The sequence below is a fragment of the Megalopta genalis genome, chromosome 7, assembly GCF_051020955.1.
Source record: "Megalopta genalis isolate 19385.01 chromosome 7, iyMegGena1_principal, whole genome shotgun sequence".
NCBI classification, from domain to species: Eukaryota; Metazoa; Arthropoda; class Insecta; order Hymenoptera; family Halictidae; genus Megalopta; species Megalopta genalis.
In genome coordinates this window covers 20,095,411-20,115,113 of record NC_135019.1, presented here as the reverse complement: position 1 = coordinate 20,115,113, position 19,703 = coordinate 20,095,411, and the positions used below count along the sequence as shown (strand labels likewise).

Sequence of the window (19,703 nt, the reverse complement as noted above, 5' to 3'; positions counted from 1 at the left end):
AATCTTCAAGATCTATATTAAACTTCGTAGAGATTTCTGTCTTCGGTTATCCATTCACGTTCTAATGCAACAGTATTTTTGGAAAGTACAATTTAAAGAATTTAAAGTAGTGCCTTGTAAAATAAGTTAATGCAGTGTTATTTAATTTGCGTAACGTATAATATATCTACATTTTTTCATCCAAAATATACCAAGATCAATTTTCTTCTTTCGTGTGCTTTAATCAAATACATTTCATAAGAAACAATTCAAGTAGAAGTAGAAGTACAAGATAAAATCATCGTCCTTTAAGATAAATTGAAGTAGTTCGCTTTTCAATTACTTTGCATCAAGTTACAGTAGGTGAAACTTTTGTAGGTACAATTTTTGTAGTCGGTGCATTCATTTCTTTGTTATTGTGTATGCTTTAATCAATGATTACATTTAGATGATTGAAGGAGAGATTTTACCCCGCAGAATAAGTACAGGTCGATTTTTGTTGAATGTTTGTTCGCGAAAAAACATTAAAAATATTTCTCCAGCGACTTAGGGATCCTCTAATTTGTATTATCAGTGTAATCTGGACGATGAAAAATGAAGCTCTATTCCGTGTAACGAACACCAGTGAATCATTGACCAATTTTCATTCACAAAATTACAACACCTCGAACTTGATTAATATATTCTCCTAAATTCCAATAAACGCTAAGCATTTTATTTACATCTGAAATACCTTTGTTGTTCAAACATATAATAACATTTATAACATTGAAGAACCTTAGTATATTCACTGCAAGCTTCACTCGTGATAAACGAGTAGTTCTGTTCTCATATTTTAAATCTTATTGCGTTTTCTCTGTCCGCGATCTTGCATGACTTCGAATAATTGGTCACTGAATTCAGTTAAAAAATGAGGGTTATCTTGATGACCCTAAAAAAAGGAAATAACAGAAAAACAAATACGACGTTCTTAGACAACATCGTCCTTAAGACATTTCACATACGTTTGGAGATAACAAAGATATTTGAGGCGCAGATGTCTCATCATGTTCAAATGATTACTAAAACTCTTTCGTGTCACCAGATTAATCATGAACGTAAAGTTGTTCATCGTGATGGGGATCTTGTGGATTGCGGAGAGTGCGTCCTCATTGATGAACAATTATTCCACCTACCATTGGAAGGAATTAGTGTTTTATTGGTCGGACGCTCTGAACTGTCTACACGGTTTGCTTATATTCATCCTGTTCGTGCTGAAGCCCCGAGTGTACCAGGCCCTGAAGAAAAGGTTGGGGTTTCCAGAAATAACGAAATGCAGCAGCCAAGGGACGTCCACAATCCAAGATCCAAGCAGAGTGAAAAAGAGTGCTAGCAACAGCACTCTAACGTCAAGTTTCGCGGTTAGCTTGGCACCTTGACTAATCAACTATGGAATATCACTGGAACCAACGGTTTGCGTTTTGTGCACCAATCCGGGCATATATCTTCCCGAGAACCGACCAAATATACTTTTTGTACCTTGCGATACTTTGTTTTTCCCTTATTTTTATATTACTTGTTGTTTTTCTTTCTTATTTTCGTCGCTGTACATTATTGACGACGTAATAAAGATTGACAATGCAATTGATGAGCGATTCTGTTGTATCGCGTTCTTCGTTCGCATAGATGAATGATTTAAAACTGTCGAGAAGCTCGCAAGTTGATGCTTGTGATTAAAATTTAACGGTCAACGCGTCAATTATGGTTTTGTTCGACGAACAAAGATTTCGCGTATCGCTGATCACCAACGTTGAATATACGCATGAGTCTTTATGATAAATGGTGGTGTACCGAAAAAGAGGTAAACGAAATCCCCTGCCGCATGGAACCGCGCACTTTCTGAATTAGAAAGCGGCATTAGAAATTATAAGAAACGATCAGCGTTATTTGTTATCTTGTTTGCACCAATTTATCAAGATCTATTAAACTCTTTGATCCTGACGACAAGAATTTCGTTCAAAAATATCGTCGGTTTAGTTTATATCACATCAGGGGTGGTTCCAATCGTCACCTTGCTAAGTTCACATTTATCCACAAAATACGAACCTCCAAAGTTTCCTACTTACCATTTGTACGAAATAATATATTTAAATAATATATAATAATATATTTGCACCTTATAAATATATGTATATCTCGTAAACTAATCATCAGATCGAGTTAATTCATTTTTTATCACAGAATTTTATTGTTTCTTAATTCAGGAAGGATCATTGTAAACAAATTTATTCTATCAAAAATTCAATTTCCAAAATATCGAGAATTATAAACGAACTTTGATTTCGTAAATTTTCCCCGAAGGATTATTCCCCGCTTAAAACCATCTTGCTCGAACACGTTTAAAAATTTATAAAAAATATGCTCATAATCCTTGCTACCCAACCTACAAAATGAGCTTCAATTCGAGACGGCGTCTTGAGAATTAACGACGCGTTAAGAGGTCGCGTTAATAAATTTGAAAATGTTCGTTTCAAATCTTGGAACTTTGCGAGCTTCGCGAGCTCCTCCACCATTCCAGGGTACTATGTAGACCCTGCGAAGACGAAATCACGAAGGAGAGAGCCTGGCAGGCTGCTGTTCGCGCGTGTAAGTCGACAATGTCGGCGGGAAGGACGGTAAGCTTATTAAATCGCTCATCGTCACCGTGCCGAACAGAGAGCCTTTGTAATCGTCGCAAAGAGACGCTTTTCGCCGTAAAAGTTTGCTCAACTCCAACTGCATCAAGAACCACGTCCCGCAGAAACATGGACATTCTTACTAAATCACTGCTTAACTGGTTTCGCTCACGATTCCACAACTTAATTATAAATGGAACAATACTCGCGTGTCATTTAGAATGGACCGTTTGTTTCAAACATGAAATTCAGCTTTAAACGTTCACTTCTTTCAGATTATTTCACTTTGTAGAATAAATGCAGGTAATATGGAACATCATCGAGTTTCCACTTTTCTAACTATTATATTGTATTATAAAGGAGAAATTGTCGTTGATTGCATAAATTATTATTAAATGCGGAGAAATAATGTATATTTGTACTGATCTTGAACTTCGAGGAAGCTACAAACTGAAGTTTTAATTTCAATTCCAATGGATGTAAAGAAGTTTTCCATAAATGTACCATTTCTGTTGTGAGATATTTTTCAGAATCACGGTAACTTTATTTTTGTAATGTTTGAACAATTTCATTTATTTTGACGTTACTATAGAGATATGTTTAGACTGTTTTCATCGTGTGGGATGTACTTTTATACGTGGTGTACAACTTTGCCTGTGACGTAGTGTATACTAGTTTTCTAGGAGTAGCAGATTGTGTCAACAGTTGAGCGTCAGTTGGGCATTCGTTATTGGACATGGAACGTTTTTATTTTTCACAACAAGCAAAAATTTCCCGTATGTAAATCAAATAGTTAAATTCTGCGCCGAGAGTCAAGTAAACGGATAGAAAGTATTGGTTGTGCGTTTCGCATTTTCAGCAAATATTTTACTGTTGAAATCACAGTTCTCGTTAGCAAAACTAGTAATTTCTTGCCTTGTTAAAAAGTGTAAATAATGCGCAATACCCATTTTGCGGCGACGATTAAAAAACTTAAATACGAACACGAATCTCTTTACACGTAGGAAACGCTGAAGGCTGCAATGAATTCCAGAAAATAAAATATATTCGTTTATTCGTATCATCTATTTAAAAAATATCCACTTGCATAACAAAAACTACAGTTTCCGCGATCCTCTTTACAGATCTTCAAGGCGTTCCATATCGGATACCTACCCATTCTGAACTATTTTGACTTTTTCTAATTTTTTATCATTTCAACACATTTTAATTTTTGTACATTTACCTACATACAGTCACTGTAAAAAGTATTCGTACACTTTATTCCCGATTTTTTATGAATTATCAATATTTGAACTATTATAATTTCGTAAATTGTTTCGTATCGCGTAGCAACGAAGTTGGGCTGATTTTCAAGCGTGAAGCTTCTACTTACGCAATGCTTTATTCATTTTTCTGTAACATGATCCTGCATAACGTAACAGGTGGGAATCTGACGACATGCGGTATCTAGAAAATGTTGCGGACATTTCCACTGTAAATACACTGGAAAATTTTTGTCACGACTGTTCCTAATATCGATATCAAGATTTAAGTCTTCCTTTCACCTATGACCCCTTAAACTTTGATGTAGGATTTATTTTCGCCACCCTATTAAACTTCGAATGAAAGCTGTACTGCCTACTTTACAGTAACATCGAATTTATTCCTCGATTCTGTTTCATCAAACGGCCAATGAAACACATCGTACACCAAGTTTTGAAAGGGTCATTGTAAATGAGAAGCTTCAATCGTAAAATCCGTGGTCCGTTTGTTCGTGAAAAAACTTTTATAATGATTTTAAGGACGTAAACGAAGAACTGAAGGATGGATTATGAAAGTAGAGGCTTCAAGTTTTAAAAAATGTCCAGATTTATTATGATATGACTCTTTTTTACACTATTGAAATTGTAACAGTTCAAATATCGATAATTTGTTAAAAATCTGAAATTCAATGCACAGACATTTATGTAGACAGTTATGAATCTATTATTTCGCCTTTTCCTTCGGACAAATTGATAAAACCAGGAATTTCTACCAACGCGTATCTCACGCATTACGGATAGTATTGCAGAAAATTGTTCGACGAGAGTCGTATTTTCTCTCGATTTTAGAACGGTTTGCATATCGTCCAAAGGAACGAATCCAATTCACTCTCTGTTGTTTTATTGCCTTCATTTTTCTTTATATCGGAGGATATCTGCGCCAGTTACCGGTTCGAAGACTCGCGGTTTGCAAAAGTCGTTTTTGCCGCCACTAATTTTCCTGTCTCCTTGGGTCTTCGTTTTTGCCCGCCTTAGGTGAACGGCCATGTTATTTTCTCGCGTCTGCTCCTTACAGCGAGATTATAAAAGAGTTTTTATCTATCGAACGCAACGTCTCGCTTCACATTCAAATTTAACAATCCGCGCTTCTTTTCGTCTGCACGATTTATTGTTTGAAACATCGTGCAGATATATGTACGTCATTTCTCACTGTTTTCCTACAATTTCATAGTAACAATCAGGATATTAAATGCACAGCAGCGTCGGGGTAACTAATATCATCGTCTTTAATACTTATCGTAGGGTAGACTCTAGACTATAACAGCAGCACACTGTACTTATACAGTCATCCTCTCACCCACCAGACAAACGAAATCAAGAGTACTTCTAGGCCAATTAAAATCAAATCGATTAATTCGCGCACGAATGAACCTCGACTGATCTTTCTACCAATCGATTAATTAATTCTCTGGATCTAGGTATTGTATTCTTCCATTCTATTATACATGCACGGATTATGTGCAAATATTCACACGGTACACTCATTCGTCCATCTCTCTTCTTAATTGTAATCGTCAGCACCAGAAGAATTTTACAAAAAGTACACAACGCATGCTCGACGCACGAAGTAATACAAGTCTAAATCATTGCTAGAATACACAATGTGAAAACAACTAAAATCTATATACAAATCTTATCGTTTATCTTACTCCAATGATACACCGTGTCTATCGTATTCGTCGATCCTTTCACCAAAAATTTCCATTTCCATACTTTCTCCCTTTCTTCGACGAAATAATGCCTTTAACACTCGCGATGTGTAGAAGAAAGTTGCCAGATGTGTACTGATCATATAAATCATAATTAATTTGTTGTTAATTATTATGTAAACCATTTATTGATGAAGATAGTTTATTTAGCCTGTTTCTTGCATACTAAAAACGATTTTCATAACAGCTATAAAACTATTATAACAGCTATTTATAACATGTTGTTTTGTTTTTTTTTTTAATTAAGTGGAAAATATTATATTGAACTGATATTGAATGATATAACGTTTTAATTAGATTTCCTTATACATTACATCAATCTCGTATATTTTATGTTATGCCTAAATATGTTTCAAGGCAGTTCCTGGCTTTAGATTATGACAAATAATAATAATTATGACAAAATAATTTCCTTCATGATTTCATTGCTTTATCTGATTCATATATGGATCATGATGATCACTAAATAGTCCACCATTATTATTCATAAAAGAAGATTGTCTATTACCGATGCACTATTTCTTAAATTTCATAAATTGTACGATATTGGCAACTTTCCACCAAGCTCCACAATTATCAATCTCTTTACGATCCTACAGTGAATGATTTTCAATTCTTCGCTTCAGCAATACTCACACCTTCATCATTTTCTACCGTTGTTTGCAAATAAAATGAATCAATAAAAAATTAATTTTGCGTAATACAGCCGCATGAACTTATTAAGTGTAAAAATTAATTCGTTAACCTATCTTTTGAGAATAATCTCAATAATTTTCTTCCTAATCTCTTCATCGCATTCGCGCGTAACTAATGTCTTACCAGAAAAATGATGGTTTTTTTATTTTCTACAATCTCGTTTGTCGTTTACAACAATATATTTTTAAACAGTCGATATATCGTAATATATTATATTATAATATATCGTAATATCTTCTACTATGTAAGATGCAATATATGATATGCAAACAGGGTATCCCATAATTATGTTATAATTAAAACATTTATAACCGCGGAAACGGGTGATTTCTAAGGTCGTTTGAAGTAACTTTTTCCTTAGCGAAAATACAAGCCGCGGCTTTGTTTATGAGTTATCAACGAAAAACAGTGACCAATGAGAGGCGAGATCAGTTGACGCGCGGCGGCTGAGCCAATGAGCGGAACAGCCAAACTCGCCTCTCATTGGTCACTGTTTTTCGTTAATAACTCGTAAACAATGCCGCGGATTGCATTTTCGCTAAGGGAAAAGTTACTTCAAATGACCTGAGGAGTCACACCTTTCCGGGAATTAACATAATTATGGGACACTCCGTATATCAACATCAACGTTACCTTACTAAAATCCTCATTTCGAAAGTTGATATATCAAAAACGATTTCCACTAACAAGTTACAATTGTTCAACTGCAGAGGCCACGAATTAACACATACATCTGACAAAACTATCCAAGGACCGATCACTCTAATAATCTCCAACGTAATTTCGTTTACACTGACCATCCCCTAAGATTCCTGAAGGCTGTGGTCCGACAGTTAACGCATTAAGGCACGGTTTAAGTTCGATATAAAAATCAGTCGTCCCAATCAAACAGTGTCTACTCATTCCTCTGTCAAAAATCTCCGACACCGAAGGCTGTCCCACACAAGCTTAATCAATATTCCCGACCGTAAATAGGAACACGGGCCGCTGGTGTGTTCCGCGAGCCACGACAAACACAACGGTCCCGAAGAAAAACGGACCAGGGTTCCGGTCGATGACGGAACGATCGGCTTAGCAGCGAATATTTGGAGTAAGTGAATAAAATGGAACACCGGAGACCCTGACGGAGATTCCTCGAGTAGTCCCCGCGGTTAGGCAGCGGGAGCCTCGAGCGAAATAAGGGAAAACGGTCACGTTTCGGCGGGAAGAGTCTCTGCCTCAAGGCTTCCTCTCGTTTGCGGTCTCCTCGAGATCCGGGTCCTCGTTGATGATGGAGATGTCGCGCATAGAGGGTCGCCGCGTCTTCCAGCCCTCCGGAGGCGTGACCGGCGTGGTGGTTTTCGTGAGCAGCTTCGGGCCCGACAGGATAATGATCACGGCACCGGACGGGGCCATCATTAGAATCGACAGCACGCACATTGTCATCACTGTCTCGGCATAATACACCTGTTGGGGGTCGTCTGGGTTGACTTTGTCCAACGTGGTCGGGGCCAGAGCCGCTTGCACCGTCGCCTTCGCCATCCAAGCCAGCGCCACGAAGATCTTCTCTTTGAGATTCAACTTCGAGCCGATGCTTACGAGGATCGTCGTCACGATTCGGATCACTATGGCTGTCAGCAGGCACGCGATCCCCAGGTACACTGTTTTCGGGTCGAGCTCGTCGATTTTTATCTGGGCGCCCGTTACTGCGAACAGGATCGGCTCGCAGATCATCCAGAAAATCTCGAAGGCTGTCGCTACTGGGTTCTGCAATTAAATGATTAACTGTTAGACTGGAATAACGAACTTCGTGTTGATGACGGAGGGAATCCGATTGAATTGAATCTGATTGAGCGGGCCAGATAAAAATATTGAAAAGTATTGTTCGTTCGGAAAGTTGGTTCGTTTTTCAAAAAAATCTCGCAAGAGTTTCAAGAAAGCACTGGATTCAGTATTTTCCAAATAAAAAACAAAACTTGCACGAGCTAACGGAAAAATGTCAGAAAGTTTCTTTTTACTCTAAACATTAAAAAATCGTCTTTCGTTTTCTCGTGAAAGAACGAGACAACTTTCCGAACGAAACAACAATTGTAAGAGGCCCATCGTAGTCAAAATGACAAGACTGATTTTATTTGGAGTTTGTGCGATTTCTGTTATAATTTTTGGGCAAAGTAAAGACTGCGTAAATTAATTATAAGGAACATAAGATTGATGACAATGTCTTTTCTCTATTAATAATATTTATTTTCTATTATTTATATCTATTATTATTTTTTCTCTGTTATTAATATTTTCTCTATTAATAATAATTCTTCTAATGCTCTTGCAGTTTCGTATTTGACTTATTTATTTTTGTCATACGTACATAAAATCTGCGATCTAGTTATAATATTATATAATGAATGAAAGAAATTTATTTCATTGATTAAAATGCTTATTTCGAGCTCCTTTACTTTGATGTAGGAAGTGAACGGTTCTGACAGAGTCGTAATAAATCTGTTTACAAGTAGAGAGACGCACTAAGGTCATGTAAAAAAAAATAACACAAAAAAATTATCATAAAATTAATAATATGTAATTTTCTGTTGAATAATCGATGCAGCTCATTATTTCATACGAAATGGTATCGATTTCTTTACATCCAAAAATTCATAATTGTACACAATATTGTAATCACAATACCGCAGAGCGACAGTACTAAATTGAATATAATGAAAATATATTCAAAACTAATTATATATTATTCGATATGAAAAGCATAATACAATGTCTAGAGATTTAATGAAATGTATCGATTAATTAATAAATAATTACCAAATTCTATTTGAAAGTATATCAAATTGTAACATTATTAATTCGTTCATAATTCATAGCGGAGGAATGTAGATCATTCTTTTTCATAGAAATAACAATTTTTATTGTAAACCGATGTGGTAAAAATAGAAACGAATTACTGTTATTCGAATTCCCATTTCGGGACGGATTCTCGCAGCAGCTGCTCGGAAAATTTAAGGAAAAATAAATGTATTCCTTGTAGCGGGTAACGACTGTATCTTGTAATTAAGAAGATTGCTATTATTTTAATTTTAGTTGGTTCTCGACGCTGCACGTTTCACTGTTCTACCGCGATTATTAAATTTCGCTACGAAACAGAGAACTAAATTTTTGGGCATTGCGGACGGAAATGTTGGTGGAATGAATATATTAGTTCTGTGTTGGTATTTGAAATTTTAATTCCGACAATTTTCAGCGAGCTTCGTTACAGAAGCGGAACCAACGAAATGGGTTTTAGTTAAATTTCAGCTAGCCTTTTGGATTGTCTGCGTAGCAATTAGCTTCTATTAATTAGTCACCAATTTTATTTCTATTATCCACCACGATAATACAAGTTCACTCGATAATACATTGTAAAACTGGGAAACGTGTGCATCGAAATTTTACACTGTACAAAATTGTTATTTTGCGTTATTTGCAGAAAAATATATAATATATTATATTATTATTTTATTATAAATATATAGTAAAAATATTTACATTACAGAAAATTAGAAGTAGTGTAATAAGTACTCTGTAAAATAAAGTTTAGAGAAAATTGGTTTTTACATTTGGTATACTGCAAATCGTTTTATTTTTAGTTTCAATTTATTCAGCATCGAAAGAAGAAATTCTCAATTTGTGGGATTCAAATGGTGATTTTAAATGAGTGGCACTTTATAATTTTATTATTATGAAATTTAGTACGAAATATGTAACAGATTGTTCTCAGTAAATTAAATTGCTTCTGAATAAATATAGTGTGAAAAATATAATGTTACTTAACCGCGAGTATTTCTCATTTGTGACTACTTCTTTTTCCGTATTTTTATTAATCCGTTCACACTGTAAAAAGAACTTTGTATATAACATGAAAGAACTGAAATTATGTTCTATAATGAACTACTATACATAAGCAGTATTACAACATGAAAGGAAAGGAAAGGAAAAGGAAGAGAAATGCACTTTGCACCATCTTTAATCTTTCGTTACGTTATTTTGACTCCAATAAATCTAAGATCAATAAGTGATCTTGACCTACGGTATAAATTCGTCCGTGTTATAATTATTTTAATTTATTACTGAATTGAAATATTGATTTTTTCTAATATCTATTTAAAGAATGATAATTTTTTGCTTTGCATAAATTGTACCTAATATTTAGTATAGTTTGTCTTGTCTTTTTACTTTAAAAATAATATTTAAATTCATTATGAACAATGTAAAATGGCGAGTTTCAGGAAGCGATATTCAGTTATATTACCGATTGGTATGCGCATAGAGGTGATCGACGAAGCAGTCTAAAATCCAAATTCTAATTTCCAGGCCTAGCTGTTCGATCGACGATGCTGTACTTGCTTTCAAACATGAACGCTACACGAACAGTTCATCGAGAACTAATCCTCTTACGCGATGGCATTGCCGTTGTAGCGGTGACATGGTGTGAGCGATCGTATCGTAAAAAATCGTCGAAATAAAAGTTCACACGGAGCGTCGATAGTTCATATCAATATCCCTTTTTGAAACTTCTACAGAGGGTTCGAGTCCTGTTGTAATTTGTTTTCATCGCAATTTGAATCTTTTCATATATCTGATGCAAGCGTTGCTCATTTTTACGTGTTAATACTTTCGCCGGTGATTATCAGAGATTATCACAAAATCAACGAGTAGCATTTGAGAGATTTTTAACTCTTCACCGAGTGACATTTGAGAGATTTTTAACTCTTTACCGAATGATATTTCAGAGATTTTTAACTCTTCACCGGGTAACATTTGAGAGTTTTTCAATTTCTGAAAGATCCCGAGTCGTATAATTAAAATTGTAATATGCAGGCTAAAACGAATAATTTAAATTGGAAATGGAGCATTAAGTGATAGATTTCAGAACTTCGAGAGTCACCTGTAATGAGCCGCATTCGTATTCATGCACCTTTGCAATTTGAATTAAAGACTATTTCAGCTAGTGCAATAAGATGGTCAATAAAGCTGGACAAAGTAACTTCCATAACGTATTTAGAAAAGCTGACAAACAACTGTCTGACTGGATTCAAGCATCGCCATTTCCATAGACGTGAAAAAGCATTCGTTGTCAAAGGGCCAATAAAACTTTCATAAATCCAATTTCTCTTCTAGTAAGCAGTAAATATTGAAATCGATGTTCCTCCTGATTTTCATAAAATCCAATAAATCTGCCGGAGAGTGAGTCTGCGAGCATAGTAGTGTCATACGATATCCCGCTCGTCGCGACACCGTTATTCTTCAAACCCCGGGAAGAACTGCCAACGTCATTAATATTTTACCGTGGATATTGCCATAGTTAATAACCCTGACGCAACGAGCTCGCTCTTTCTCGTAATAAATCAACATCGTTAATACCACCACCGACGCGCTGTCGCCGTTGTCGTACGTTCTCGAATTATTAGAACAAGTATAATAACCCTCCTACGGTGAATACCACCGATAAAGTAGGCGATTGGACGTTCTCGTTCTGTTTTATAGCGATCGAATGCATTTTTCTCGCGAATATCGATTACGCACGCATCCGATCCGAACATTCGCCAGAGAGGAGCGTTTGTTTCGCCGAGAACTTTCGAGTTTTGTTAATTAAACCGAGATTTATCTGGTACAAAGGTTCGTTTGATCAAAGGCGAAGCATAGTAGTAATTAATATTTTTATTCCGCCGTGTTTCGTACACGTTTGCACGGTGCAAATGTACGGAATCCGCTATGCAATTATCGCTAACGACAATTAATGGAACTTTTCTCTAACAATTTTTCACGCTTTCGTCTAATTGGAATAACATTAAATTAGACCGTACGCGTTCGCAGAATTTCGCATTTCTTACTTCGTTCCAGTCGGTTCGACAATACCGCGTGTAGCTATTGTTCGATAACGATTGGTTAATTGCCTGTATTCATATTGTATTCTCAGTCGAACGAGCCCACAGTTTACCAGCCATTGTAGGCACACGCCCCGCATAAATCGAGAACAACTCTGTTGTTCATACAGAAATATTAACTAACCGAACAAGTTCTTTACGATATTGAGAAGAAATCCCGAGAACTCTTTCAAAATTTATGGTAATTACCACGTATTTGTCGCTCGCAACCGTTAGTGAGCAGTTTTATACGTTTCTGAAAATTAGTATTTTCACCGTGGTCGATTTGCAGAAATTTTCACGTAAACTTTTAATAATTAATTTAAAAGCAACGTCAGTTTTCCAATTGATTTTTAACACGTTGAATGCCACGCCGGTTTTACAGAAATTGTCCGCGGCGCCACGATGAATTTTCTTTTATGTGATACATATAACGTTGAAATATTATCTGCAATAGATAAGTTACAGTGTATAATCATGTTTAACATGTTAATTGCGACGGTGGTCACTGTTTGAATTGACGACGGCAATAATACAAAATTTTAGATATTGACATTTGTTTTAAATTATATATATTTCTATCAATTTGGCGTCACCGCCAAGTTAAGTGGCGGTCACCGGTGACCCCCGTGGCATTCAACGTGTTAATTATAAACGAAAGATATCAATCAAAAGATTTCTGTTTGTACAGGCTTCATATGTTTTTAAAGCGTGTAAGACTTCTGTATTAAAATATTGCATTTTTGTACTAAAGAAAACAGTTACTATACCTACTAATTGTGAGTACGTAAAAACGATTACTAATCGTAACGTTCATTCACAAATATTAATTTTTAAATTGAAAAATTTGTTTAAGGTGTGTTCTGATAGACAAACTGCCAAAACGGTATCAATATATTTTTCACCCCAGTAGAAAGGTAAATAAAAAGAATTTACGTATTGAACAAAATATAATGAAACAATTAACGACATTTTATAGAAATGTTAATAAAACAATAGTGCTCTCGTTTTTCTATCAAATATAAAATAATTCACTGTCGATCTGAACTTCTACGGATATATATAGACGGAAGAAATAGTATTAAATTCCTTCTCCATGTTCGACTTTTTTACTTTTGCACTCTTGAATCATTTTTTTTCATTGTGCGCCGCAGAGTACGCGCTGCCGAGAAGCTTTTGATTATCCAAAAAAAAAAGAAAAAATCGATTGAGATGCTGAAACCGACAATAGCGAATTTAAATTGGCATCGTCTAGGCTCCAGAAATCACCGTGTGTCCGCTCTTGAACCTCGGATCGCAATCCCGCAGTTGATTTCGCGTAATTGAATTGCATCGTTTGTACGGTCGGTGGGCATTAATTAACGCGTCTCGATCGAATGAGTTAATTAGGGGTTGCTAGTTCTTTTCATTTGACCGAATCGCGAGATCCTTTCTCCCCGTTCCTTTTCCACGCATTTGCACCCCCCCCTCCCTCCGACCACCTCGAATATTTCCAGACCACCGTGTCGGCCACCCCTCTGCCCTCCATTCCCTTTTTTCCCCTCTCGGCTCCGTCTTAGCTGGAGCACTTCTGCGAGAGCTTTCAGCGCGCGCGACCTGTAACCAGAGCAACCCTCGGTATTTCGTATAATTAATGAAATCGATCGCCGTTCGAGGAAGGCGAACTTCATTATATAACCTCCACTACTTAATTACGAGCCTCTCCCTTTCTCCGTCGATCGCGTCGCGCCGTCCTCCCCGCCCATTCCGCTTATATGCTCCAGCATTATCGTGGAAAATCGTTTATTTACCTATCCACTGATAGAAAAGAGCCTCCCCTGCACCCTGTCGCACTGTTAATTACTAGTTCGAAACGATCAGATTTTTTTTCACGTCCCTCTCCCCCTGTTCGTGCGACGCGTTTACCCTCCGTCGAATACGATAACCGCTGGACCGCGATTGTTCTTTAAGTTCATTTCATGCCTTTTCGTCGCGAAGCTTTTGTTTCAATGAGAACATTACTTGTAGATTAATGATTAAAGTTCGAACAATTGTCGGTGTTTTCGAGTATCTTTTGTTTCTGATAAGATTTCGGGGTAAGGCAGCAGTGGTTTTCAATGAACCTAATATAACTATAAACTATAACTGTAAACTGTAAATATGCAATATGGAAATCATCGTTTTAGTCTTCAAGTCATGCACGCAACACGAAGTACAGTAAATTCTCCCCAATTTTCCTTCAGCTTGTAAACAAAAATGGACAATTTCGGAAGAGGAGATACGATTATTCCAGTCTCGCGGCTTATTTTTGTAGTTGCCGATTGTTAGCAATTATAAAAACGAAGTGCAAGGCTCGAATAATCCTATCTCCTCATCCCAAATTGTTAATTTTTGTTGACAAACTGAAGGAAAATTAGGGAGAATTTACTGTATTTTATTACTTATTTTTATTACTTTATTTTATTATTTACTGTAATTTACGTTGTGACGATTGTTTTTCATCGGTTTCCTTTTAATAATGGAAACGTGTTCCGCCCTCCTTAGTTAAATTGTCCTAACATTTTTGATCATCCGGAAAAAAGAAGCTTAAAATTAATAAAATCATTTACAAATAAGTGAAAATGAATAAATGGAATTGCAGTTGGAACTCTATGAAGTATGTAGACATTCTAGCTGTGCTTAAAAGGTATATGTATAATTCAAATATTTCAAAATATTTTGAAAAGTGGCAAATTAGTAAATAAGAGATTTTTAACCTAGGATTGCGGCATTAATAACTTGTATGAAAACTATCAAACTGCTTAAAAGATTTGTAACTTCAAAGTATTGTGCAATTGCTTGTTTGATCCTCTTACATGCTACGATTTTTAATGAAATTTAGTGTGCACGACTATTTCACAATACAAATTTGTTTCTAAACCTAGTCGAAGCAGAGCGTGATCTATATTGTATGACTGATGCGATGGCCAATATGTTAACGCAAACAAAGTAACGTTTCACTTTTAATTGCTTGTGAAAATTACAAGGGTAATTATCTATACAATTAACGATATTTGACGCAATTTTTATTGAGACATGTGTACGAATGAGCTATATAAGGCTAATGCGATAATCGTAGAAGCATTAATTTAGAGGGAATTAAAACATTAAAGAAGGTTGTGTTAGCAGGCTGTGAAGTCTTGCACAATTCTTCAGGAATACGTTCATTAAATGTATGATTGTTTAACATGTACTCGAATAAACAAATGTGTCCCACAACTTTCCATAAAAATATCTTAACAATATTAATAATTGTAGGATCATAGACTGAATTAAAACATTAACGAGGTCTGTTAACCTCTTAAATCACGATTTTTTTCACAGCTAACACTTTCTGTTTTATAATAGTTTCTCTCATAGAACAGACTTTGATAACAGAAGAATCAAATTTTGTTTAGGTTCAGAAGAAATAAATTAGTAAGTTTCGTAAGTTTAGTAAGTTATATATAAAATCTTCATCACGAGTTAGACTCGTTTTTATAGTACAATACAAGAGGTTATGGTAGTAATGTGTGACTAAAAATCACCAACAACGCGTTCATTAAATGCACAACTTTTATTTTAAAGCGTGCTTGAACAAATAAATAAAAAATTAAATCACAATTCATAAATAATTATTGAAGATTTTACAAATAAGTGTACGTATAAGTTCATATTAAATTTAAGAAATCAATCATATCTGATAAATAATTATCGAAGATTTATGAAGATCAATTATTCATAACGAAATTTGAATTATTCGATAAATAAGTCTATAAATTCATATTAACGCTTTGACGACCGCGCCAAGAAGCTCAAGGGTTTCATAAAATTGAAGTATTTAATTCAATTGAATTAAAATTGCAAAGCGAAGTTTTTTATATGACATCAGTTACTTTTTTTAGCATTCTTACCTCTTGCAAATCTTAATAGAATTGAGAAACTAGGATGGATTAGCGTGTGTGAAAATCAATTTTTGAACAATTCTGTAACCCACATATGAGTGTTGCGGCAGTCATAGCCTTAATAACTCTCACATTCCACAACTCATCGCATGAATATCGTGAGAATTTCAGTAATGGTAAGAACATAAGTTCATAATGAGAATTTAAACATTAATAAAGGCTGTTAAGAGACGGAAATGACTCACAGAACTCCTAGAGAAGCAAAGATTTAAACTGGATCATTTGAACCCCGTACGGTGGCTTCAATGTCGAAGTCAATTTCTCCCGACACTTCGCAAAGAGGATTCCATTTAATAAAGCATTAACGAAGACTGTTAGGAAGCGGTGTTAGGTTGTACTCGCAATCTCCAGCGTACGGGGCATCGCGAAAACTTGAACCGTGACGCAACAGGGGCGTCGCGACTCGCCGAGAATTCGTCAAACTCGAGAAGCGGATCTTCGTCGCATAAAGGGGGTCGCATTTGAATGCAGCCGTCTATTCGTGTGTCTGGGCTGGATGCATCAGCGACCGGTGACCCTCCCCGGTGTCCCCCGCCGCCGTGCTCCACGCTTTTAGTAGCCACGTAAATGGCAGTAAACTTCGTTGCTAGTTCCTCATGGAGTTTCGGCGAGGGAATGAACGGGGGTCGGGGATCCTGTACGGACCCAACTTGTAGCGGAACGGTAACTGAAACGGCTAACATCCTTCCTCAAACGTTTCCTCTGTCGAACGACAAACCCGGCCGGTCTTCGGCCATTTTTATCAAGCATATACACTTGGTGCTTTCAATTCCTTTTATGTTTTTAGGCGGATTGGAAGCTCTCGAACAATTTCAATAAAGTGAAAGCACCTATTATGAAACGCTTTTCAGGTGGTGGGAAGATTATCATCGATTTTATTGCAGTTTAACCCTTACGTCACTAACTGGTTACCTCTTTTGCACATTCTGCTCCAAATATTTTGTGTTCCCGGCGAAATATTTCAATATTCGGCTAGAGATCGTCGTTATTTGGCAGATTTCCTATCGACGTCTGTTTCGAGTCTACAATTTCGTTATCGAAAAGATATAAAAATTGGACGATAAAGTCTGTTATATGTTCCTTCAATAACCGCGTACCCTTTTGCACATTCTCCTCGAAATAGTATTTGCTTCCGGTTAAATATTTCAATATCCGCGAATAGATCGTCGTTATTTGACGCATATCCTATCGATATCTGTTCCGAGTCTACAGTTTTATCAGAAATATACTAAAATTGCAAAGTAAAGTTTGATATACGTTTGTTCAACAAACGGGGTACCGTTGTATTAGAAAAGAATGGGAAGAGTAGGGAGTAGAAAATGTATAGACAATTAATGAAAATATTCTTTTCGCGGTGAAATCAAAATGAATGTTTATATAATGATAAAAAGTTATATAAAACGGTAACATAATATAGAAGTTCCTCATAGAGATACCCGGGTTATTGTTGAATATTTATACTACTGTACGATAGGTCGATATTTCTAGATACCGTAATAAACTTTGCAATATTTATTTAATATGAATAAAAAATGATACGAATGAAATAAAGTACAGGCGTATACCTATTACGGAACCCCGTTTTCGTAGTATGTTCCCGTGTTTCGTATTCAATGTCCTCATTTTGGAATACTCGAACATATTTTGTTAAATCTTGCAGTAACCTCGCGACCCTCGTCATTCTCTTATTGTTTTAACACTGAAACCACGGAGTACTAAAAATGTTTCACGAGGGCTGCTTTATGAGACTAACAAGACTGAATTTATTTAGACCTTTCGCCATTTTTATGGTAATATGTGCATAAAAATCCGCAATTTATATACATGTAATAAATAAGGGACACGTCAAAAATAATACTTGACACTGTCGCTTTCTGAATTACTGCATCGAAACGTGCAGAATATAATTTATCAGATTGTCGACGTAATCTTTATTAATATTTTCGAATGCCAACTGTAGATTTGTTGAACAGTTGATCTTATTGGAACTTTCGCGTCGAATAAACTCCATAAATATTATACAGGATTTAAGTCGTCCGTTTCCCGTTGTTCGGTTCTTTTTCAGAATGTATATAATTGACACAAATCTATGAAATATATTTTCAATATGTGAAAATGGCGATGATAAATGAGAGACAATTTGAGATTAAATCACAATTTTTAACAACGATATCGTTTATTTGTAGTCAACAAACGAAATGCAACCGAACAAAAAAATTCAAAAACAAATTTGTTTATAACGCGATTTTTGTATGCCTATATATTTTAAAACACTGTGTACATTATAATTAGAATGCTGATTTTTACGTATTTATGCCTTGTGAAAATTTGTTAAATCCAAGAAAGCATCCATAAAATAAAAAATTAATAGCATTTTTAGTTTACTTTTGCTACAATGAATGTTCTAATCAGTGAAAGATAATTTACTTACAATTGAATATTTGAAAAATAAGGTAAATATATAAAATTGCATAATGATCATTGTTATAAATAGACCGTGGATTTCTATACGAAACCAAAATTTTCTGCATCAATTGTAAGTGACCGAAGGAAGCTAGGTACTTAATTCTTCTTTTAATAATTATAGCAAGTAGCAAATCAATATTCAGTCACGGATGCACAAAACCCACGGTAAGTGTAGTAAATCAATATACAGGGTATTCTAAAAATATTTCCAAACCTAATTGTATTTAGGAAATCAGCATTTTTATGCTAGGGTCAATTTTTGTTAATTTTAAATGGAAACCAAACGCAAGATTTAATTTTGCTCTATACTAAACATCTCGTAATCCGGAAATGTAGGGTGTTTTCTGAGATCGCTTGAAGTAACTTTTTCCTTAATGAAAATGCAATCCACGGGTTTGTTTACGAGTTATTGACAGAAAACACCAATGGCGAGATCAACTGGCGCGAGCTAATAACTGGAATTGGGCTTCGAGCGCTCATTGGCTGGGTCGCCTCGCGGCAGCCGAGCTCGTCTCGTATTGGTCAGTGTTTTTGGTCAATAACTCGTAAACAAATCCATGGATTGCATTTTCGTTAAGGAAAAAATTACTTAAAACGACTTTAGGAACTTCCCATTTCTCGGAAATACGACAATTTGAATACACCCTGTATAATAGTCACATTTAGGGTACGATAGTTCCAGGGTTACTTAAATTTTTTTCTGGATACGCCTCGCGTATTTCATCGAGGACTGGGGAACGTTGTCTAAACACTTTTGTTTTCCCACGAATTCGGGTACGAGGGGCTCCGACGGATTTAAATGGGTCACGCTCGTCGAATCCGTCCGCGTCTACCGTTCCTGTTTACTTTCAATCGAGATTACGTAACGTATCCTGCCGCGTGTTGATTTATTTAATTTAATTCCGCGCGATCCCCGTATCATGAGCTACGTGATCCTTTATACGGCGGTTACACGCCGCTGTTGATACTGCGTATGAGCGTTAAATCGAGAAAACCGACTGTGCCAGTGACATTAATAAACATTTACCGACGCTGGTAATTG

General features: G+C 35.8%; 2 protein-coding genes across 13 annotated transcripts in view; one reads left to right on the top strand and one right to left on the bottom strand.

The window, feature by feature from the left end:
• LOC117219858 (G-protein coupled receptor Mth) overlaps positions 1–1,606 on the top strand; it is a 58,240-nt gene extending 56,634 nt beyond the window's left edge. For all 9 annotated transcript variants that reach the window (XM_033469374.2, XM_033469370.2, XM_076523724.1 and 6 more), the window contains one exon: positions 1,064–1,606. In XM_033469374.2, coding sequence (XP_033325265.2) covers positions 1,064–1,397 — 334 coding nt within the window. In that variant the 3' untranslated portion in view covers positions 1,398–1,606. The remainder of the gene's footprint in view (positions 1–1,063) is intronic.
• A 2,064-nt stretch (positions 1,607–3,670) lies between these two features.
• Nha1 (Na[+]/H[+] hydrogen antiporter 1) overlaps positions 3,671–19,703 on the bottom strand; it is a 171,294-nt gene continuing 155,261 nt past the window's right edge. For all 4 annotated transcript variants that reach the window (XM_076523728.1, XM_076523729.1, XM_076523727.1 and 1 more), the window contains one exon: positions 3,671–8,088. In XM_076523728.1, coding sequence (XP_076379843.1) covers positions 7,561–8,088 — 528 coding nt within the window. In that variant the 3' untranslated portion in view covers positions 3,671–7,560. The remainder of the gene's footprint in view (positions 8,089–19,703) is intronic.